Source organism: Protomyctophum bolini (genome assembly GCF_963924005.1).
Source record: "Protomyctophum bolini genome assembly, chromosome: 11".
Lineage (NCBI taxonomy): Eukaryota > Metazoa > Chordata > Actinopteri > Myctophiformes > Myctophidae > Protomyctophum > Protomyctophum bolini.
The window spans coordinates 31,718,403-31,736,966 of record NC_137872.1 but is presented as its reverse complement, the minus strand read 5'-3'; the positions used below and the strand labels follow the sequence as shown (position 1 = coordinate 31,736,966).

Here is an 18,564-nt window from a genome sequence, read left to right as displayed (position 1 = left end):
CAAGAACAATGCATTGTAGTTAATAGTTTCAAGCAATCGCATGCAGGTGTGATTGAAAACTGATGTCTAGAACTCTAGATGATTCCTCATGATTGATATAAAGAAAAATAAGTGTGCCATGTCAATGTTTACAACAGTAGAGAACTAAGTATATTGTGTTGGTATCTGTGACTGTGACACAGAAATGTGATCCGATGTGATGAAACAAGTTGTCTGGAGTGATAAGTCTAGAACAGTGGTTCCCAAACCTTTTAGCTCAAGACCCAAAAGAGAAATTAGACGATTGCCCGGAACCCAAACTAGTGAAAATAACAGATCTACAAGCTCACAACACGTCGCTTCGCACAGCGTTGCACGCTTGTAGATTGGCTATTTTCACTATTTCTTAAAATTTGATTTGTTTTTCGAATTTATGGAATTTCTTAGATTGGTTGTTTGGAAATGTTTTTTGAAAGTGTTTTGAAATAATTAAAAACGTAGGAAACACAGAAATAGCATACTTTTTACACCAAGTGATCCAGTCGTTTGTGGAGTACTAGGGCTGTATTTTGCGTGTCTTATTCCCTAACTTGAGTAAACTAAAGACCTGGAGGCGTGATCAATGCTCTTTGGCCACTCAGAATAGCCAAATGGCATTGATTACGCCTCCAGGTCTTTAGTTTACTCAAGTTAGGGAATAAGACCTGGTACTTAAGACACGCAAAATACAGCCCAAAGTGTGATATATGAACACAATAATAGAGAAAATAGACCCATAATATCACCGCTGTCAGGTCAAGTGTAAACCGTGTTTGTCCAAAACCATTACTTTTCAGTAAACAACAAAAATAATAACCTGTGTTCCAAGGGATCTAATAATAATAATTTTAAACACCCGTGTCAATAGCTTTCATTGGTTGAATATTTATAGAAACCCTCTGACATACGTAACCACTTCCAACCATTAATTTATGAAAAAAATAACAAAATGAAATATGGAGATGCATGGTTTCAGCAACATGATATATACATTTAAAAGCCCCATGCGACTTAATTGCAGACAGAAAACAGATGCACCAAAATGATAACAAATGAAAACAAACCTATTTTAAAAACAATTTATCCATAATTCTATATTACATTTCTACCGTAACTGAAATTCTCATTTGGTGCAATTTCATGGACAATGGCCAAGATCCAGAATGTCAATTCTTGATTCATGTTGTATTATATAAGTATTAATTATAGGTTGAGACTGCTTGCATTTGAAAGCTTGTCTCGGTTCAGTTTCTTGCATTATGTTTCCTATTGTAGATCATAATATAAAATAATAAATGTACATTGAAGTTGTGGCATTTTAGTAGCTCAACAATGCCTCTAGGTGTACCCATTTTTATTCGTCAACGATAAAGTACTAAAAACATTAACATACAAAGCCTTGGGGAGCTGACCTCCTCCATCATGTCATTTTATAAAATGCATTGTTTTGTGTGGAGGAAATACAGTAAGGGTACTTCTCCAGACTGTATGAAAAATTATATTATGTACAGTCCATTTTTGTTCATGTTCTGTGTGCTTAAGTGCGACTCCATGCACACATTACAAGTAGAAGTGTCTGGGCTCAGGTATCCTGTCGTGGCGTTGCTCTCCGGCCGTCTGTCGGTCTGTAGGGAGCTTTCTTCAGGTCTGAGACAGAACACAGACAAGTTGACTTATATTTCTGATTTACAGTATACTCAGAAAAACTAAAAACAGCCAATCCACAAGCTCATAATGCGTTGCACCGCACGCTGCATCGTGAGCTTGTAGAGCTGCGATTTTCAGACGCTATCGTACAACGGAAAATAAATTAGACGTTAGACAGAGGGAGAGCTAGCAGAACTCATAGCATTGTTGTAGAGAGAACGTGCGTGTGTGATTATGAATCATTAATCCATCCACACTTCATTTCACTTTGTGCCGCGCTGAGATATTGTACGTCTGCTATTTTTGAAAAATCTTGAAAGTGTGAGAACTACTGGTTTAAGCCTCGGGTCTTAATGGGTTAATGTGTTCCGTTGAATGTACACCGTTTCAGTTTGAGCGACACTTGTCAAAAGAGTTTGTGTACAAAAGAAAAAGAGTTGATATACAACAACACACCTGTGATGATGTCCTCCAGACCTCCGTCCTTCACCTGCGGCTTCACCTGCCTCTTCTTCAGCTCTGCTATCAGGTCCATCTGGGGCATCCTGGGAGTCATGGGGGACTGCAAACAAACAAGATGGATACTGTAGCAACATACTTAAAAATCACCCGTGTGAAGTGAGGGGCGCTCTTATCGCCATACATCATCAATGATACCGTCATCTCATGAACAACTGAATTCATGCGATTGGTTATAGGCAATTTGCTGTAACTTTTCCCTTCATTGTCAATGGCATTTAATGTTTGTGTTGCCACAAATTTACATCATATTCTCCTTTCATTGTCAATGGCAAATATGAGACGTTAGGGGACAAAAGATGTATCAAACATCATTTTTTTGTATGGTATTTGTACCATACTTTTTTTATTTGTATGTCTGTCTGTACGTCTGTAATGCACATAACCTCGAGAACCCGGTGTTGAGTCTGTCGGATAGCCAGTTAGATAGATAGATAGATAGATAGATAGATAGATAGATAGATAGATAGATAGATAGATAGATAGATAGATAGATAGATAGATAGATAGATAGATAGATAGATAGATAGATAGATAGATAGATAGATACTTCATTTGTCCTTTCAGAAATTTGTTTTGTGCACAGCAGTCATCAGTACATAGACAATAAAGAAACAGTGCCAACAGAAGGCCACCAGTCATAGTTCCAAGAGGCATCACATCACACTTTATGCACGGAACTGAGATGGGGCCTGCTTGTTCATAGGTCCTATACTTATGGGAACAAACGATCTTGAGGCCCTAGCCTGCAGGGAAGGTACCATATACCGTCGCCCTGATGGTAAAAGATGGTATTGGCTGTGTAACAGAACCATCACAAAGGCCTCTGCCCAGGCTCTGGACCTTCATATTTGGGCATGCCTGACACAGAACTCCATATATAGGAATAAAGTGACACAGAGAGACAGATACAGAAATATCCATATATGGGCATAAAAAGTACACAGACAGATGGGTGGAACGGGTACTCTGACACAGGTACAACAGGTATTGCATAGCCTGGTGGGAGGGGCACCAACTCGGTGCTCTACAGCTGGGCACCGGTCTAGTAAGACAAACATTAAAAGTTAGTTAGCTGACTGGGGTACCCCTGGGCTCTATACCAAGTCTGCAGTATACACTAGACTAGATTAAAATGTTAGGGGGGGATCTGAGGGTCTAGTGGAGAAGAGAGGACAAGGCATTTTATGCTTGGTTGTGCTAGGGTGTTGCTGAAAATGAGTATACAGGAAATCTATTGAAAATACAGGATCAACCTCAAACTATAATTGCAAAAGAACCAAACTGATTTTGTATCTTCAATATTTCCTGAACAACAATATAAGGCAAATATTTTCTAGATTTCCTTTTGCTTTAAGTAGCATGTGACATGTCAAACTAGAGGGTTATCATGATGCTGAATCCATTCCAAGCATTAGTTTTGCATAAAAAACACTCCTTGGGCTAAAAACGGCCATAGTCGTCAGCACATTGCCCAAATTTAGCCCAATGAGTGTTTTTATGCAAAACGAATGCTTGGAATGGATTCAGCATCATGAAAACCCCCTAGTTTGACATGTCACATGCTACTTAAGGCGAGACACCCCAGGTGAATAGGGAAAAAAAGTTAAATAATAGCTATCACACTGAAACTTCTCCAGTTGATTACTTATATTAAAACTAAGATTTTTTGTATTACAAGTTTTCTGAAATTATATGTTTAAATATGCAAATTATGCATTATATGCGCTAATTTGCATACATTTCGGGACGATAAATCTGAAGATCGGATAAAGCCAGGTTCAAAATTATCATTTCATTTTGTTGACACATTAGAGACAAAGAAAATTACACATGGGATTTTTGATATCTCTAATTATCACTCCACAAATCAGAAAATAGTGTCAACAGGCATAAAAAACCCAATTTTCGGCATTTTTTTGGTATAAAATGTGATGTAAATCAGGCTGTGAATGATATATCAACAAATCCATGTGTAAATGTCTGCGGAATATAGTTAGGAATAAGACTGGAAAGTTTGGTGTATGTGAGTTCAACTGAAGTGGAGATTCTTTGTCCCAAGTATGAGGAAAACTCATTTTGAGAAAACGGCCTTTAAAGATTTGTATTGTAAAATTCCAAAACGTTTTATTTGAAGCCACTATTTTGAGACAAAATATCTCATCCAAACCTTGGCAACAACATATAATGGCATATATCATTGGAAAGGTCTGGACCTCAAGCTGACTGTGGTCTGATCCAAATATGGTCACTTCCTTTGTACCAACAACCAATCATGAAAATAGAGATGGTGGCTTTTCACCCCGAAAAACGAGCTGTCATTGGCTAAAATAAACTATCCAACTAAACATCTAAATCTGTATTTTGAATGTGTATTTTGCTTTAGTTTGAAAGAAAACATGTTTAGGAAGCAAAATAGCAAAAAAAAAAAAAAAAGAAAAATCATGATTTCACCTGGGGTGTCTCACCTTAAAGCAAAAGGAAAATTAGAAAATATTTACCTTATATAGGATGTCAATACTGTATACAGGCCATTTTCTAAACTTTATTTCGTCGCAAAACTCTCGTTCTCAACTAATACTAATCGAAAAATAATCAATATCATAATATTCCGAGGATTGAGGTGGTGAGTGACGTGCGTTATGTTGCATTTAATCCACGTGCTTTAACTGTTTTGAGCCCCGTTTGGCTTACCATTGGCAAGACAAAGGAAAAACAGCGCCCCCTTAAGAAAAGTCAGTATTTGACTGTTGAAAAGTAAAAACGTGACTTTTCCATGCGATGAAAAGAAGTGGAATGTGTATCGGAGGAGGCACGTGTTTTCAATACCATGCCTAGGAGCAACCAGTCCGAAGGCAAACCAGAAGAGGGTTGGCAATTGGCATGAAGACAAAATTAGAAAAAAAAAGGGTGGGAAATTGGCGCACACACAAAAACGTTAGCGTATCAAGGGGTGATCATGTATACCTGTTGTGCCCCAGACTTGTTTGGAGAAGTTGTTTGGAGAACTTTTTCCTCAGTGCTCTCCCTTTCCAGTTTATTTTTCTGCTCAATGTCCTGTTCTGCTTTCTGGGGAAATAAAACAAACAAGACACTAGAACAATGGTTCCCAAAGTGGAGTCCTGGGACCCCAAGGGGTCCTTGAGGGAGTTCCAGGGGGTCCCCAGCTAAATGATAGTGTGGAACCAAATGGATCCTTGTGGGTCTGTAACTCTGAGAGTGTACAAATGGAACCAAATGGACTCAGAGTTAAATTAACATTGATTTTACAATATAAATTGGGGGTCCCAGAGATAGAAATGCCATTAAATGGGGGTCCGTAGACTAACGCATGTAAAACTGGGGGTCCTTAATGGTAAATGGTGCATTTATATAGTGCCTTTATCCAAGGCGCTTTACAGAGATTGTGTATTACATTCACACACCGATGCCGGAGGAAACCCATGCAAGGCACCAACCTGCACATCAGGAGCAATTAGGGGTTCAGAGTCTTGCTCAAGGACACGTCAACTCTGGGGGAGCCCGGGTTCGAACTGAGAACCTTGCGGTTCCCATCCGATCACTCTACCGCTGAGCCACTGCCGCCGCAGAGAATCACTGCTAGAGCCGTAAACATCTTCTCTTATGGGGGTCCTTGGCATATCTTTTCAAATGGGGGGTCCGCAGGCTAATGAGTGTCAATTTGGGGGTCCTTGACATGAAAAAGTTTGGGAACCCGATGATTGAGGCCTTTGAACATATACTTTCAGAACACCACAAGCCAGTTGGTTGGGACACATCCTCACCTTATAGGCCTTCACAAAGCGGACGAATGTGGGGAAGAACATCGAGGGTTGCGTGGTTTTGGGGTTCTCTCCGAAATACTCCACCGCAAAGCCATAGGCCTCCTAGAGGAGGAGCAGGGAATGTGAGAGGAGAGCGAGGAACACTACGTTTATGATTAGTGCGTTGCTCAAAGACGTTTTGTCATGTCCCACCACCAACCTGTGCATTCTTGCTGTCTTTGATCAAAGCATCCAACTGTTCACTGTTCGTCTTGATGAACTCCTTCAACACCGTGTTGTCTTCCTGCACCAAGAACTCCTTCTTACTCAGCTCCATTCCCCGCTCTAAGGAGCGAATGTCCTGGAGAATACCGTCCAAGGAGACTGGCAAAGAATAAAAACAAATAAGAGTCAATCACTTAAACCCTCCAGTCCACACGGTGTGCATCGATAGAGAAGATAGCTGTTCTACAAGCTCATGTGTTGTGAGCCCAGAATCAGGATGCTAGGGTTCATGTAATCACTAAAGAACAGATTCCGAGCTGTGCTATCAATCTGTCGGCAGGGGTATTCAGAACCTGTATAGGCTACATTGTCGTTAGTGGCAATGAAAAAAATAGGCACCCCACCAGAAGGCGGACCTCACCAAACAGGCAACATCCTGCCATCCAGAGTTAAATTCCAAGGAAAACAGGGCACTGTTTTTTCTTTTTTTTTTTGCTAATGGGTTCCCAGATTGGGGTTCGCATGGTTAAATCAGGGTTTTACTGGCATGTCTACTTTAGCGGACGAGTCTTGGTATGTTGTGACATTTTTATTACACATTTATAAATGATACGTTTGAAAAGTCTATTTTACCTAGAGCAGCCTTGTCCAAAAAGTGCAGCTCCGAGTGAAAAGGGTATTTTTTGAGGTCAGGGTATTTCTCCTGGACTATGCTGCAGATGAAGTGAAGGAGAGTCTGGGAGCGGTCCGTGGACTTTGTCTCCAACAACTGAAGAAAAAAAAAATGAAAACAATAATAAGAGTGATTGACGGGGTCCCAGGTGGTCCCCAGCTAAATGGAGAGTTGATAAGCAAAATGGACCCATGTGTGTGTATTTACAATTTAGGCATTTAGCAGACGCTCTTAATCCAGAGCGACTTAACAAAACAGAACAAAAGCATGGGAATACATCACATAAAAACATTTATCATGAAACATGCGTAAGCTAAGAAAGTAACAGTGGAATATCTATATAATGAAACTTATACATATAAACTATACCTGTATATACTACTATGCTATACATATGTACTATGGCGTGCTATGACTATATACAATGCAATTCTAGTGCTGTCTACATAACATGCTATAAGTCTGTATTGTATTCTTTTGTTTTGGGTCTGCAAGGCTAAATCTCATGGTGGTCCGTGGCTCAAATGCAGAATAAATAATGGGCCTTGATAAGAAAAGAGTTGAAAACCACTGTTTTAACCCATTTTAGGCAGGAACCCCCTTTGGTGTTTTAAGCATTATGTTATGCTTTAGCTATTGAAAAATAGCAGATCTACAAGCTCATAGCACGCCACCGAGTGGTGCTCTACGAGCTTGTATAGGTCTGCTATTTTTTGAAAAGTCGTTCAAATGTGTCGCAAATCATTGAATATATATTTCAGAGCGAACATTTAACTAAAATATTTGCTTCTGGGGGGTCCCTGGAACTACATATTTTGAGATGGGGGGTCCGTGGCCCAATAGAGATAATTCTGGGGGTCCTTGACATGAAAAAGGTTGAGCACCACTGACATTTTAATCGACCTCAGTCCAAAATGGGTTAAAGGCAGAACGAAGGAACTGACCAGGTCCAGGCTCTGCAGGCGAAACCCGCCGGCTGCTCCCCTCTTACTGCTGTTCATGTAGTTACCGAAGGCTAGGATGATCTGTAGGACAACGGAGGAGATGGAGAACATCACACACACACCCACTGCTAGGACTGCACCATCTGTACCTGCTGTGCTCGCTGCCATACTCACTTCTAGCATCTTTTTTAGTTTGGCTGAAGACTTTATGGACAAGGATGCAGCGATGATGGAGTCCAGTTGCTGTGGATGAGAGATAAATAAAATGCGTTTCTGCTTGTAAAATAAACCTCAAATCTTAACACACACACACACACACACACACACACACACACACACACACACACAGTAAAAGTGTCCCATCCTCAGTATTCCAGACATGATGCTAACCGGCTGCAGGCGCTTCACGGTCTCCGGGAAGTTTCCCATGTAGGTGAGGGTGTTGATTCGCTGGCTCAGGCGAGGGATCTTCCCGAAACGAATCATGAACTGGTCTTCGTCGGACAGCTCCTCCACGGGACGGCCCTCCTTCTCGTAGTTGAGCAGGAGCTTCAGCTCATAGTCCGACGGGACAAAGTGCTCCAGCAGCTCCAGGAAGTCCAACTCCAAAGCCTGCTGGTCATAGCTGGACAGACCAGACGATACAGGATCAGTGAAATCATGTGCAAAGTATTAATAATCACATTCATAGCGTGCAAACATTTGACGACAATACGCAAACGTTCATTGAAAAAAACGGCAAATCTATAAGCTCACAAGGCCTTGCGTCACAAAGCGTTGTGAGCTTGTAGATAAAAAAAAAATCACACTCGTGTGAAGTGAGACGCCATTTCTGAAAGCCAGACGTTGGGAGGGGCTAGCGAACCTCATGAAGGAGGGGTCCGTACCCTGATCAACGAGGTGTATATGGGGTTTAAGTAGTTCATATTTATAATTATAATGTGATAATGATAATAGCTGTAGTGTTTATTGTTGAGATGATCAAAGCAGTGAGATCAGTGCATACGTCTCTATAGCGGAGCAGATGTCCACTGGGCTCATATGCGCCTTGCGGAGCGTGATGGCCAGGTTCTTGGCCTTGTTGCCCTCGATCAGGGCCACCTTGCTGGGGGTCTTCTTGGACGCCTTCATGGACACCCTCACCGTGGACAGAGCCTTCGGCGTGCCCTGGGCTTTGGTCTTGAACTGCTCTGCAAATAGATCCATGTCCAATTCCTAATGAAACACACAGTGAGAGAGAGAAAGTAACCCGGGCTGCAGGGAGTGAACGAACGAGCTCTGCGTCATCATCGGTTGGAAGAACGGAGGACGTGATGATTCACCGTACCTCCAACACCTGCTCGTCATCCAGGTCACTGAACACGGTGCCCGACACCTGGTTGGGTTTCAACGCCTGCCAGTTTAACAGTGGCATCTTGAACTTGGTCTCAATGGGCTTCCTCTTCTTCGCCGCTGAGGAGAGAAATACAATGTAGGCATTTAGCAGAGGCCATTTAGACCCGAGTTAAAAACATTCACTTTGAAGAAATATATATTCAAAGATTTGCTCCACATTTTTACGATTTTTCAAAGATAGCAGAACTACAAGCTAATAGCGCGCCACTCGGTGGCGCCCTATGAGCTTGTAGATCTGCTATCTTTCAATAGCTAAATTATAACATAATGTTAAAAGACCAAAAGGGGTTCCCGCCCCAAAATGGGTTAATCCAGTGACATTTACAGTAAGCAAGAAAAACACATGGTGATACATCAAATACATGGAAATAGTCATCAAGAATCATAAGCTAGCTAAGAACCTAACATCCGTCCAACAGTATAATAAGAAAGAAAGAAAGAAAGTGATTAAACAGTAAGAACGATAAATGCAATACAAGAAGTGCCTTCAGGAATGATGGCGTTATACGATTGTACATGAACGTTCCATAACATAGGGCTGGTCCTCAGCCAGTCTCTTTACCGGGTTCACTGCCCGGGGCAGGTGGCGCTCCAGGGGGAGGTGGGGGTCCGGGTGGGGGTGGCGCTCCGGGAGGGGGTGGGGGTCCAAAGCCAGGCGGGGGAGGAGGAGGAGGAGGAGGCAAACATCCAGGCGGGGGAGGAGGAGGAGGAGGAACGGGAACAGAAGAACCCAGTGAGGGAGGAGGAGGTGGTGGTGGTGGTGGAGGAGGAGAAGCAGTCACCCCTCCTAGACCACCAGGCAGAGGAGGAGGAGGAGGAGGAGGAGGAGGAGGAGGTGGAGCGGTGGCGGCAGGGAGGACGGACGGTGACGGTGAAGAAGCGGAATCGGGCGTGTCGCTTTGGGAGGGCGTGGTGGGCCGCGGGGGGTCGGAGGCCGCCGTGGCGGCGGCGGGGGCGGGGGCGGGGACGTACTCCACCACGGTGACGGGGACCACCTGGAGGTCCAGGCCCCCGGAGGGGGAGCGGCCCAGGCGGAGCAGCCCCTTGTGCTGCAGCTCCTGGACCTTCTGCTCCAGCTCCGTGTGGCTCACGCGGCGCTCCCGGTCCTTCTCCCGCTCCCTGTCGAGCTCTCTCTCTCGCTCCCTCTGCTGCAGGGAGCCCACCTGAGAGCTGTACTCCCGCAGGCTTTCCTGTGTTAAGGAGGAGCGCGTGCACAAACACACACACACACACACACACACACACACACAGCAGACGGTGGGGATGGATTTAGAATGCCATTTATAAAGCTCTGACGGGGATGGAAATAAATACCACCAAAAAAAGATGTGATGTAAAAGTCACGCACACACAATATCTCAGCGAGATATAAAGGCTATTCTGGAAATTCTGAATACTCCCTCCATTAATTACCAGCTCAGTGGCTTTGAGGTTACAGCGTCCGCCGCGATACTAGTAGGTCTGTGTTCAATCCCCGGTCTGGTCATACCAAAGACTATATTCATTCTTACTTTGCTATCTGAAGAAGGCGGACGCTCTTTCTCCCTCCCTCTCTCTCCCACCTTCTATTCCCTGCTACCGCGTGGTCCCTCTCCACTGTCTCCTGTCTATCTCTGAACAAACATGGAACTAATTAATTGGTCTTTGAGCGCTTTCGACAAGATCTTCTCGGACAAACACTCCGGTGCCGACGAACCGACCTGCCCACCAGGTTCTTTCCCGGCTGGGTACGCCAGAGATGGTTACCGTGAAAATTGGAATATCCTCTGTCTCTCCGTGCTTACGGTGGTAGACATTGAAGACATCTGGATTATTGGCATAATGGTGGTAAAAGGGCTGCTTTTTGGACTAGGCGGCGGCCTGATCTACCGGAAAATTATTCAAATTGCTAAAATGTTGAAGGGAGGTGTCGCCAGCACCGGCGGGCCTTCCATACCGCTCGCCGTGACAAATGATCTTTGTAAACTAGTGGGGAGCATGTCCATGACTTTGGCTGAGTTGATTCGCAGGAATGACAACAACGCGCAGAGACTTTCAGAACGGCTCAGCGCCTTGGAGCAGAGGCTGGGTATAAGCACGGATCGAGAGACTAAGTTTCAGGGATCTTCTTCACGGGCAAAATTTACTAAAGAAGATGAGTGAAATAAAACTTTCTCTCGCCATAATCTGAGAACTCGGCCCAAGGATGGAAGACAGCGGACAGGAACGAAAGCACGTGCCCCCCCCCCCCTATCCCTCCCACAACCTACTGTGGAGCCTTGCGCCTGGGAACCAAGGCCGTAACGTCTGTACAGCTTGCTGTTATTCCTCTCACTATCTGGGACTCTGAGACGACGTGACCTCTGGCGACCAGATACGATAGGAGCCCAGGAAACGCTAACATAAACAACGAACTCTACACAGACTATTGATCTCCACACACACACCTCCACGACACACCGCCTTCACCCACACCCCCCCCACTCTACCCCCCCCCCCCCCCCCCCCCCGCTGCCGGCTGAACGTTTTTTTTTCCTGCCCTAAGGCAGCCCTTCAAAGAAGCGTGGCGTTAGGATCAGTGTTTTTTATCTGTTCAGACCCAAAATCAACCCCACCCCCACCCAAGTCATTTCGTGCCTGCACAATGCAACTGTAATGTGTGTGATAATCTGCCCCTACCCCCCCCCCCTCCCTATCTGTCATTACCCCCCCCCCCCCCCCCCCCCCCACCCAAGTCTTCTTACCCCCCCCCCCCCCCTCTCCACCCCCCCTATCCTTCTTCTTCCTCTTTTTTTCTATGATGCAAGAAAGATGTATTTGGCGCTGCACTGTGGCGACATGGACTAGGGCTACGCTTGCATGCGGGCCCTTTGTCTAAGACTAATTTCTTCCTCGGGAGACTAATAAAGTATATCTCTATCTCTATATCTCTATATAAAATGAGTACCCATTGCCTCCCTGCTTGGCACTGAGCATTATATAAGCACATATAAGTACTCTATTATACGCCATTTAAAAAGACACATCATGAATGCATTTTTTTAATAAATGTATTACTGTCTTATTAATGTCTTATTCTGAAGCCCTTATGTTCACCAGCTCACAACCCGGAAGTAAACCGTGTTATATTCGCTGGCTCGACAGAACTCTTGGTGGGTAATTTCCATCGCCTGTGCACTATTACGCACTGAGAAAACATTTAGTCCAGGAAGTAAGTGAGTCCATTGTCCATGACATCAGAGAGACACTGGGCTCACTGCTAAAATCTGAAATATCTAAAACCACATATTATATTAAACGATTAACATAATTATATTTTTTTGGAAAAAGGGTGAAGTTTCCCTTTAACCACTGTCTTAAAGCCTCCAGTCAGAGACTTAGTAAACAAGACCAGCTTTGGCCCTGTACTCGCGGGTTCTTTTTTCTGTCACACTAAATGTCTTAGCCCAAAATAGCGTAGATCGGCTATTTTGGGCAATGTTCCCCCGCAGAATGTGGATGCCGGCGGGGTTTTAAGTGGTTTTGAGTTCATCAGGCTGTACACGCAGAGTTGGTCCACACGAGGCAGTACAGCGCGGTGGTACTCACCTTGAGCAGGCCGTTCTCCTTGGTGCGCTGCATGAGCTGAGTCTCCAGCTCAGCGGCTCTCTCTGCAGTCAGAGTCTCAGCCTCCTGCAGCCTCTCGCTCAGCTAGAACAGCACATAATATAAGAAAGAGTCCCGCAGGATTTTAATGACATTTACATAAAGGCTCGGTTATATTATGGACAGACCAGGGACTCTTATGCCAGATTTAGACGTGGATTGCCGATCTACGAGCTCACAACGGGTGAGCTTGTAGATCCGCTGTTTTTGATGTGCAACGTCATGCGGCTCACGACCATACAGTTTTTACTTTCTTCCTGAAATGATATTGACTTTTGTTGTCTATCCCTTTTAGACTAATGCTGTCCATGCTCAGCTATACCCTTTATCCCTAAACTTCTTTGCCTTTTTTTACTATTTTGAAAACATTTTTGAATAGTTCAACTAGCCGATCTACATCGACACATTGTGAGCTTGTAAATTGGCTATTTTAACTATTCAAAACTTTCCAAATAGTAAAAGAAAAGGCAAAGTAGTTTAGGGATAAGGGGTTTAGCATGGACAAAAATAGAGCCCTCTGTGTTACTACTGTACTCCGTTGCTGTTTTTACATAATGTCTAATAAAACTATAAAAATATTTTGTTGACTACATGGTAAATGGTACATTCATCTAGCGCTTTCATCCAATGCGCTTTACATGGATTTATTGTGCATTATTTACATCCACACACACCGATGGCGGAGGAAACCATGCAAGGCACCAACCTGCAATTAGGGGTTCAGAGCCTATAAAAACTTAGCAGAATGTTATTCAAAAGACTAGATGACTAAAACTAAATCAAAATCAACTCCTGCACACGACCGAGCGTGAGCGGGACCTCCTGGGCGTGCCATGCCGCGGGCTGACCTGTGCGTTGTGCTCCTGGGGGGCTAACCTGTGCGTTGTGCTCCTGGGGGGCTAACCTGTGCGTTGTGCTCCTGGGGGGCTAACCTGTGCGTTGTGCTCCTGGGGGGCTAACCTGTGCGTTGTGCTCCTGGGGGGCTGACCTGTGCGTTGTGCTCCTGGGGGGCTAACCTGTGCGTTGTGCTCCTGGGGGGCTAACCTGTGCGTTGTGCTCCTGGGGGGCTAACCTGTGCGTTGTGCTCCTGCAGCTGGTTGACGTGATCGAGCACCGGCCCTCTGCTCTCTGCATCCTCCAGCAGAGCTCCAACGTCCAGCACGTTGTCCAGGTACGCCTGGATCTGCACCTGGAGCTTCTCGCTCTCCGTCAGCGACAGAGTCTGATGCACACGCGCACACACACACACACACACACACACACACACACACACACACACACACACACACACACACACACACACACACACACACACACACACACACACACACACACACACACACACACACACACACACACACACACACACACACACACACACACACACACACACACACACACACACACACACACACCTTTATTTGCATTCACATTTTACAATACATTTCTTGAACACAAACAATAGTGGATGCGCACACTTGAAAAAAACTCTACAACAAGTGCTTCAGGATACAGAAACGGGTACAGAAAGCATCACCTTCTCCATATATGGCGACTGCCAATTATTGCAGACACTGAACAGAATGTTGCCGATGCCTTAGCTCTCGGCTTATTGGGCATGCCTGCAATCTGCAGGCCCCTCGTTTGTAGCCAAGCTGTATAATAGCATCCTTAAGGTGCTGGTACTTAAGCACCTTGGTTAAGGAATGCCTCTTCCAGACTGTGGTCAAATGTACATGCCACTTCCAAAATGGTCACTTCTCTACTGTCCTCATCAACAACAACAATATCACAAGTAATGGAGGTAGTCTCGGGACCGATCGAAGTGTACGGATCGATTAAAATAGGGTGCATTTTGCATCCCAAAATGCAGTTTATAGTTGAGGGACACAATAAAACAACGACCTCTGCATCCACAGGATGCACTACTGTACTGTTTTTTTATTCTAGTTTATTTTGCTAGCTTTAGTTCTAATAATCATTTATTATTCTGTTTTCTTACTTTTCTACATGAATATAACCAGTTAAAATGCTGCAATTTGTAAAAATGGCAAAATATGACTCCTAACGTTGTTGAAGTGGGACTCATAAAATGTGCCTGGTACTCATTTCTAAAAAGACCATCCATGCATCCCGGGACTCATTACATTGAAAACATATTTACATCACTGTCAAGCATCAGCTTACCTCCAGATACTGGTCTAGGCCGAGGTGAGTGAACTCGTACTGGAGATGGACACGGAAGTTCATGTTCTCCACCGAGTGGACCACGATGTTGATGAACTGCATGCAGGCCACCTGGGGAGATGTACACATTTGGTCATAACCACAGCTTCGGGGCTCACGTTTGTAAGCAAATTATTTTCTAGGCATTATCTGTGCCTCGTAACTCGTTGGTATTGAACAGGACAGTGGAGACAGGCAGGAAGACATAGATGGACGAGGACTCATGCAACACTGGTTCCAAACTGGGGATTCGAACTCAGGACATTGACATTTTTAATACTGCATTCTAATACGTGATGTACCCGAGTCGCACAGCGATAACAACTTGTGTTTAGGCAAAAGGCACGTCATGTTTTACACTTAAAAATCACTTGTCTGTGTCAAACAGTGACATCTTCTTTTATTGTGATGACATGAAATTAGGCTTAACTGCTTGTACCCCCGAGGATACCATCCCTCCTTTTTTGATTGGCCAAAGTGTCAGCCATTATCTAGACCAGTGGTTCTTCTTAATGTCCTGGGGGGGGAAGCTTTACACGTTCAAATAAAAACGAGAGATTGTTCAAGAATGGCATTATCGCTATGTCTACTATATAAAGAATAATGGACCAAAGGACAAAATATCAGACAGAATCATGGGATCCCAGAGATAAAGATCTTGTGGTCCGTGGCCTAATCATACACATTAATGTCGATCACATACCATGAAGTCAATGTTGCTGTCGTCATTGGCGAAGTAATCCATCAGCTTCTCAAAGCGGTTCTTCTCTCTGCTCACCTGAGAGAGAGAATGTGTTAAAAAGAAAGTCTTATATATTGTTTTTATTGTCTTGTTGTGTTTTGAATGTTCTTTGGTTGTCTTGATTTGGAGTTTGTGCTTTGTTATTGTGTGTGTTTTAGTTTTTTTTGTATTTGTCACTCTGTTTTTATTTCTCAATTTACTTCTATATTTGTAAAAAACAATAATGTAAAAATCAATAAACCGAACATAAAAAAAAAAAAAGAATGTCCACTCCACCAAAGATCATGTTCTTTTGCGAGTTCGTTTCTGAAGCCAACCCATGAAAGTCCTCATTTGTTTTTGCACTCTGCATATTTCTAAAAGCAAGCAAACATCTGGTATTCAGATCGCCACTCAAAACCAGTGTGAAGTACTGTAGTGCACGCAACTCAGTTGTGGTGTAATTACAACACTCACCACCTCATCAAAGACAAACGTAATCACCTGATATACAGTATGTCTTTAATCAGCCTCTCATTGAACAACAGACCAGCATGGGACTGCCAGACTAACAGGAAGTTAGTGTTTGCAAGCGCTGCTTTCTCAAGCAGTGTGTGTGTGACAGACACACACACACACACACACACACACCGACACGCGAGCACCACACGCAACGTGTGTTGCAGAGAATTGTATCTAATCTAGGAGGCTACTAGACAGAAATAAGTGAAGAGGGCAAGTGAAGAATTGCATTTTATGTAGTCATAGCACTTTATAGTACACATGTAATATATATAATATAGTATAGTATAGTATGTATACCGGTAGTTTACATAGTTACTCCACTGTTACGTTCTTAGTTTATACATGATTCATGATAACTACTTTTTATATATGTGATGTATGCCATGCTTTTGTTATTGCTTAACGTAAGTCGCTCTGGATTAAGAGCGTCTGCTAAATGCCTAAATTGTAAATCGTAGAACATTATTGCTCAATTGATCATCGGTGTGTGAGTGCGAGTTCCTCTAGCAGAGACGAGGAAAAGTGGAGCACGAACGATACCGACAAATAACCACTGAGCATTGAAACCATTGCCTATTGAAAAGTGTGTATTTATGATACTAAACCTCATTGATGTGTACATTAGAATGCAACAACGCATAACGGCCGCCTGACGTTGATCCCTTCCTCCTCTCGTCTCGGAACACCAGGCTGTGCATTCTAATCTATGCTATACAGTTTGCACAGAAGCTCACACTTCATTGTAGAATTGCCTACACCGTGTTATACAGTATACATTATGGCAAAAACTAGGGGTACAATATTTACATTGCAATTAATGTATGGGCAAATCAAATGGGCTACCAAAACGAACAAATAAAAACCTCAGTTCAATCAGAGTGGATTAGACCAAAGGGTCCTCCTCTGGAGCCATTGTTCTCACAGTGCTGTGGAGATTTGGGCGTTTTGCTTCTATTGGCATATTAATGATGGATTGATTCTACAGGCATATAGAGGGCCGAAGTCTTGATGCCACTCGCTCATCCTGGTTTGTAATTTCTCTATGGAGAACAACATGGGGTCATCTTAAAATCGTCTCATATAAAAATTGTGGTCCAAAAATTGTCTCCGCGATATTGGCGGGGAGGTGTCTCTGTATAGTTTACAACTTTACACCATGAGTCACTCATATTTGAAACTGTCTGTTTCTAGCAAAAATGTAACAAATTCGTTAATTTTCCTCATAGACTTTTCAAAAAGTATTTATTTAAAGACGTTTACGCCACGCGGACGCGATTGTCATGATTTGTCACAACTCGAGTTGGCTTTGTCCGCGGCGTAAAAGTCTTTAAATAAATACGTTTTGAAAAGTCTATGAGGAAAATGAACGGGGAATTATTTTCCGGGTCTCTCGAGGGGGCGGGACTGCGACGCTCTATTGGCATACTTAACAGGCCCTGTAATGCTAAATGAGGGCAAAGATAGAGCCAAGTTTGAGGTACTATAAAACTCCTTTATGGCCCTTTTGTGGGTGAGACTTGATATCAACATTGAATTGATAAGAAATTGTTTTTTCTGAGGATGTAAACCCCTTCGGACATGTGGAATGGGACTTTTAAGGTTTACCAAAAAAGAAAACATGCATTAACATTGATAAACCACAGGGGGGCATAAGGAACCCAGATGCCTGGCTTCTGCTTCTCAAACTTGTATACTTTTTACCTGATGAAGGTCGTTTAGACCGAAACGCTGTCATCTAATAAAACTACTACTCTATAAGTGAAAGACAGTGTGCGGGACCCTTTTCTTCTCATACTTTTTACACCTGCCATGAATGTAAACCTGGTCTTCCATCAAACAGATATCCTGATGCATGTAAACCTGGTCTTCCATGATCAAACAGATATCCTGGCTCACTGATATATGCTTCAGTTGCACAACAGTATACAGATTGGCGCCTGCTGGCCAAGTGGTCCAGGTACATGCCACATATAGGCAGCCAGCGTGTCACATGTTCGAGTCCCGTTCATGACAACCTTAGCTGCGTGTCTCTCCCCTTCTCTCTCCCTCTTTCCTGTCTATCTTCACTTGAAACTATCAATAAAAACTTTTTTTGTACTCATAGTCTGGTAAACTACAGTTCTGCAATACAGGCCTGTTGGGTTAGTGGGTTTACATTTAGAGCTCTTGCTCTACGACCTGTGTGCGCACACAGCTCTGCGCTTTCTAAATAAGAGTATGTATTGGATATATTGTGCCAGGAAGTTTAGCCCGATTTATACTTGGTTGCGCACCGGAAACAAG

At 43.6% G+C, this 18,564-nt stretch overlaps 1 protein-coding gene across 2 annotated transcripts in view; it reads right to left on the bottom strand.

Annotated features, from left to right (window-relative positions):
* Positions 1-1,525: 1,525 nt before the first annotated feature.
* The window catches only part of fmnl1a (formin-like 1a), a 28,542-nt gene continuing 11,503 nt past the window's right edge, over positions 1,526-18,564 (bottom strand). For both annotated transcript variants that reach the window (XM_080776325.1, XM_080776324.1), the window contains 16 exons: positions 15,739-15,813; positions 14,997-15,107; positions 13,882-14,031; positions 12,753-12,854; positions 9,748-10,375; positions 9,118-9,242; positions 8,797-9,005; positions 8,181-8,415; positions 7,965-8,033; positions 7,791-7,871; positions 6,807-6,942; positions 6,169-6,332; positions 5,970-6,071; positions 5,152-5,253; positions 2,122-2,227; positions 1,526-1,665 (listed from right to left, as the gene is read on the bottom strand). In XM_080776325.1, coding sequence (XP_080632451.1) covers positions 1,601-1,665; positions 2,122-2,227; positions 5,152-5,253; positions 5,970-6,071; positions 6,169-6,332; positions 6,807-6,942; positions 7,791-7,871; positions 7,965-8,033; positions 8,181-8,415; positions 8,797-9,005; positions 9,118-9,242; positions 9,748-10,375; positions 12,753-12,854; positions 13,882-14,031; positions 14,997-15,107; positions 15,739-15,813 — 2,460 coding nt within the window. In that variant the 3' untranslated portion in view covers positions 1,526-1,600. The remainder of the gene's footprint in view (positions 1,666-2,121; positions 2,228-5,151; positions 5,254-5,969; positions 6,072-6,168; positions 6,333-6,806; positions 6,943-7,790; positions 7,872-7,964; positions 8,034-8,180; positions 8,416-8,796; positions 9,006-9,117; positions 9,243-9,747; positions 10,376-12,752; positions 12,855-13,881; positions 14,032-14,996; positions 15,108-15,738; positions 15,814-18,564) is intronic.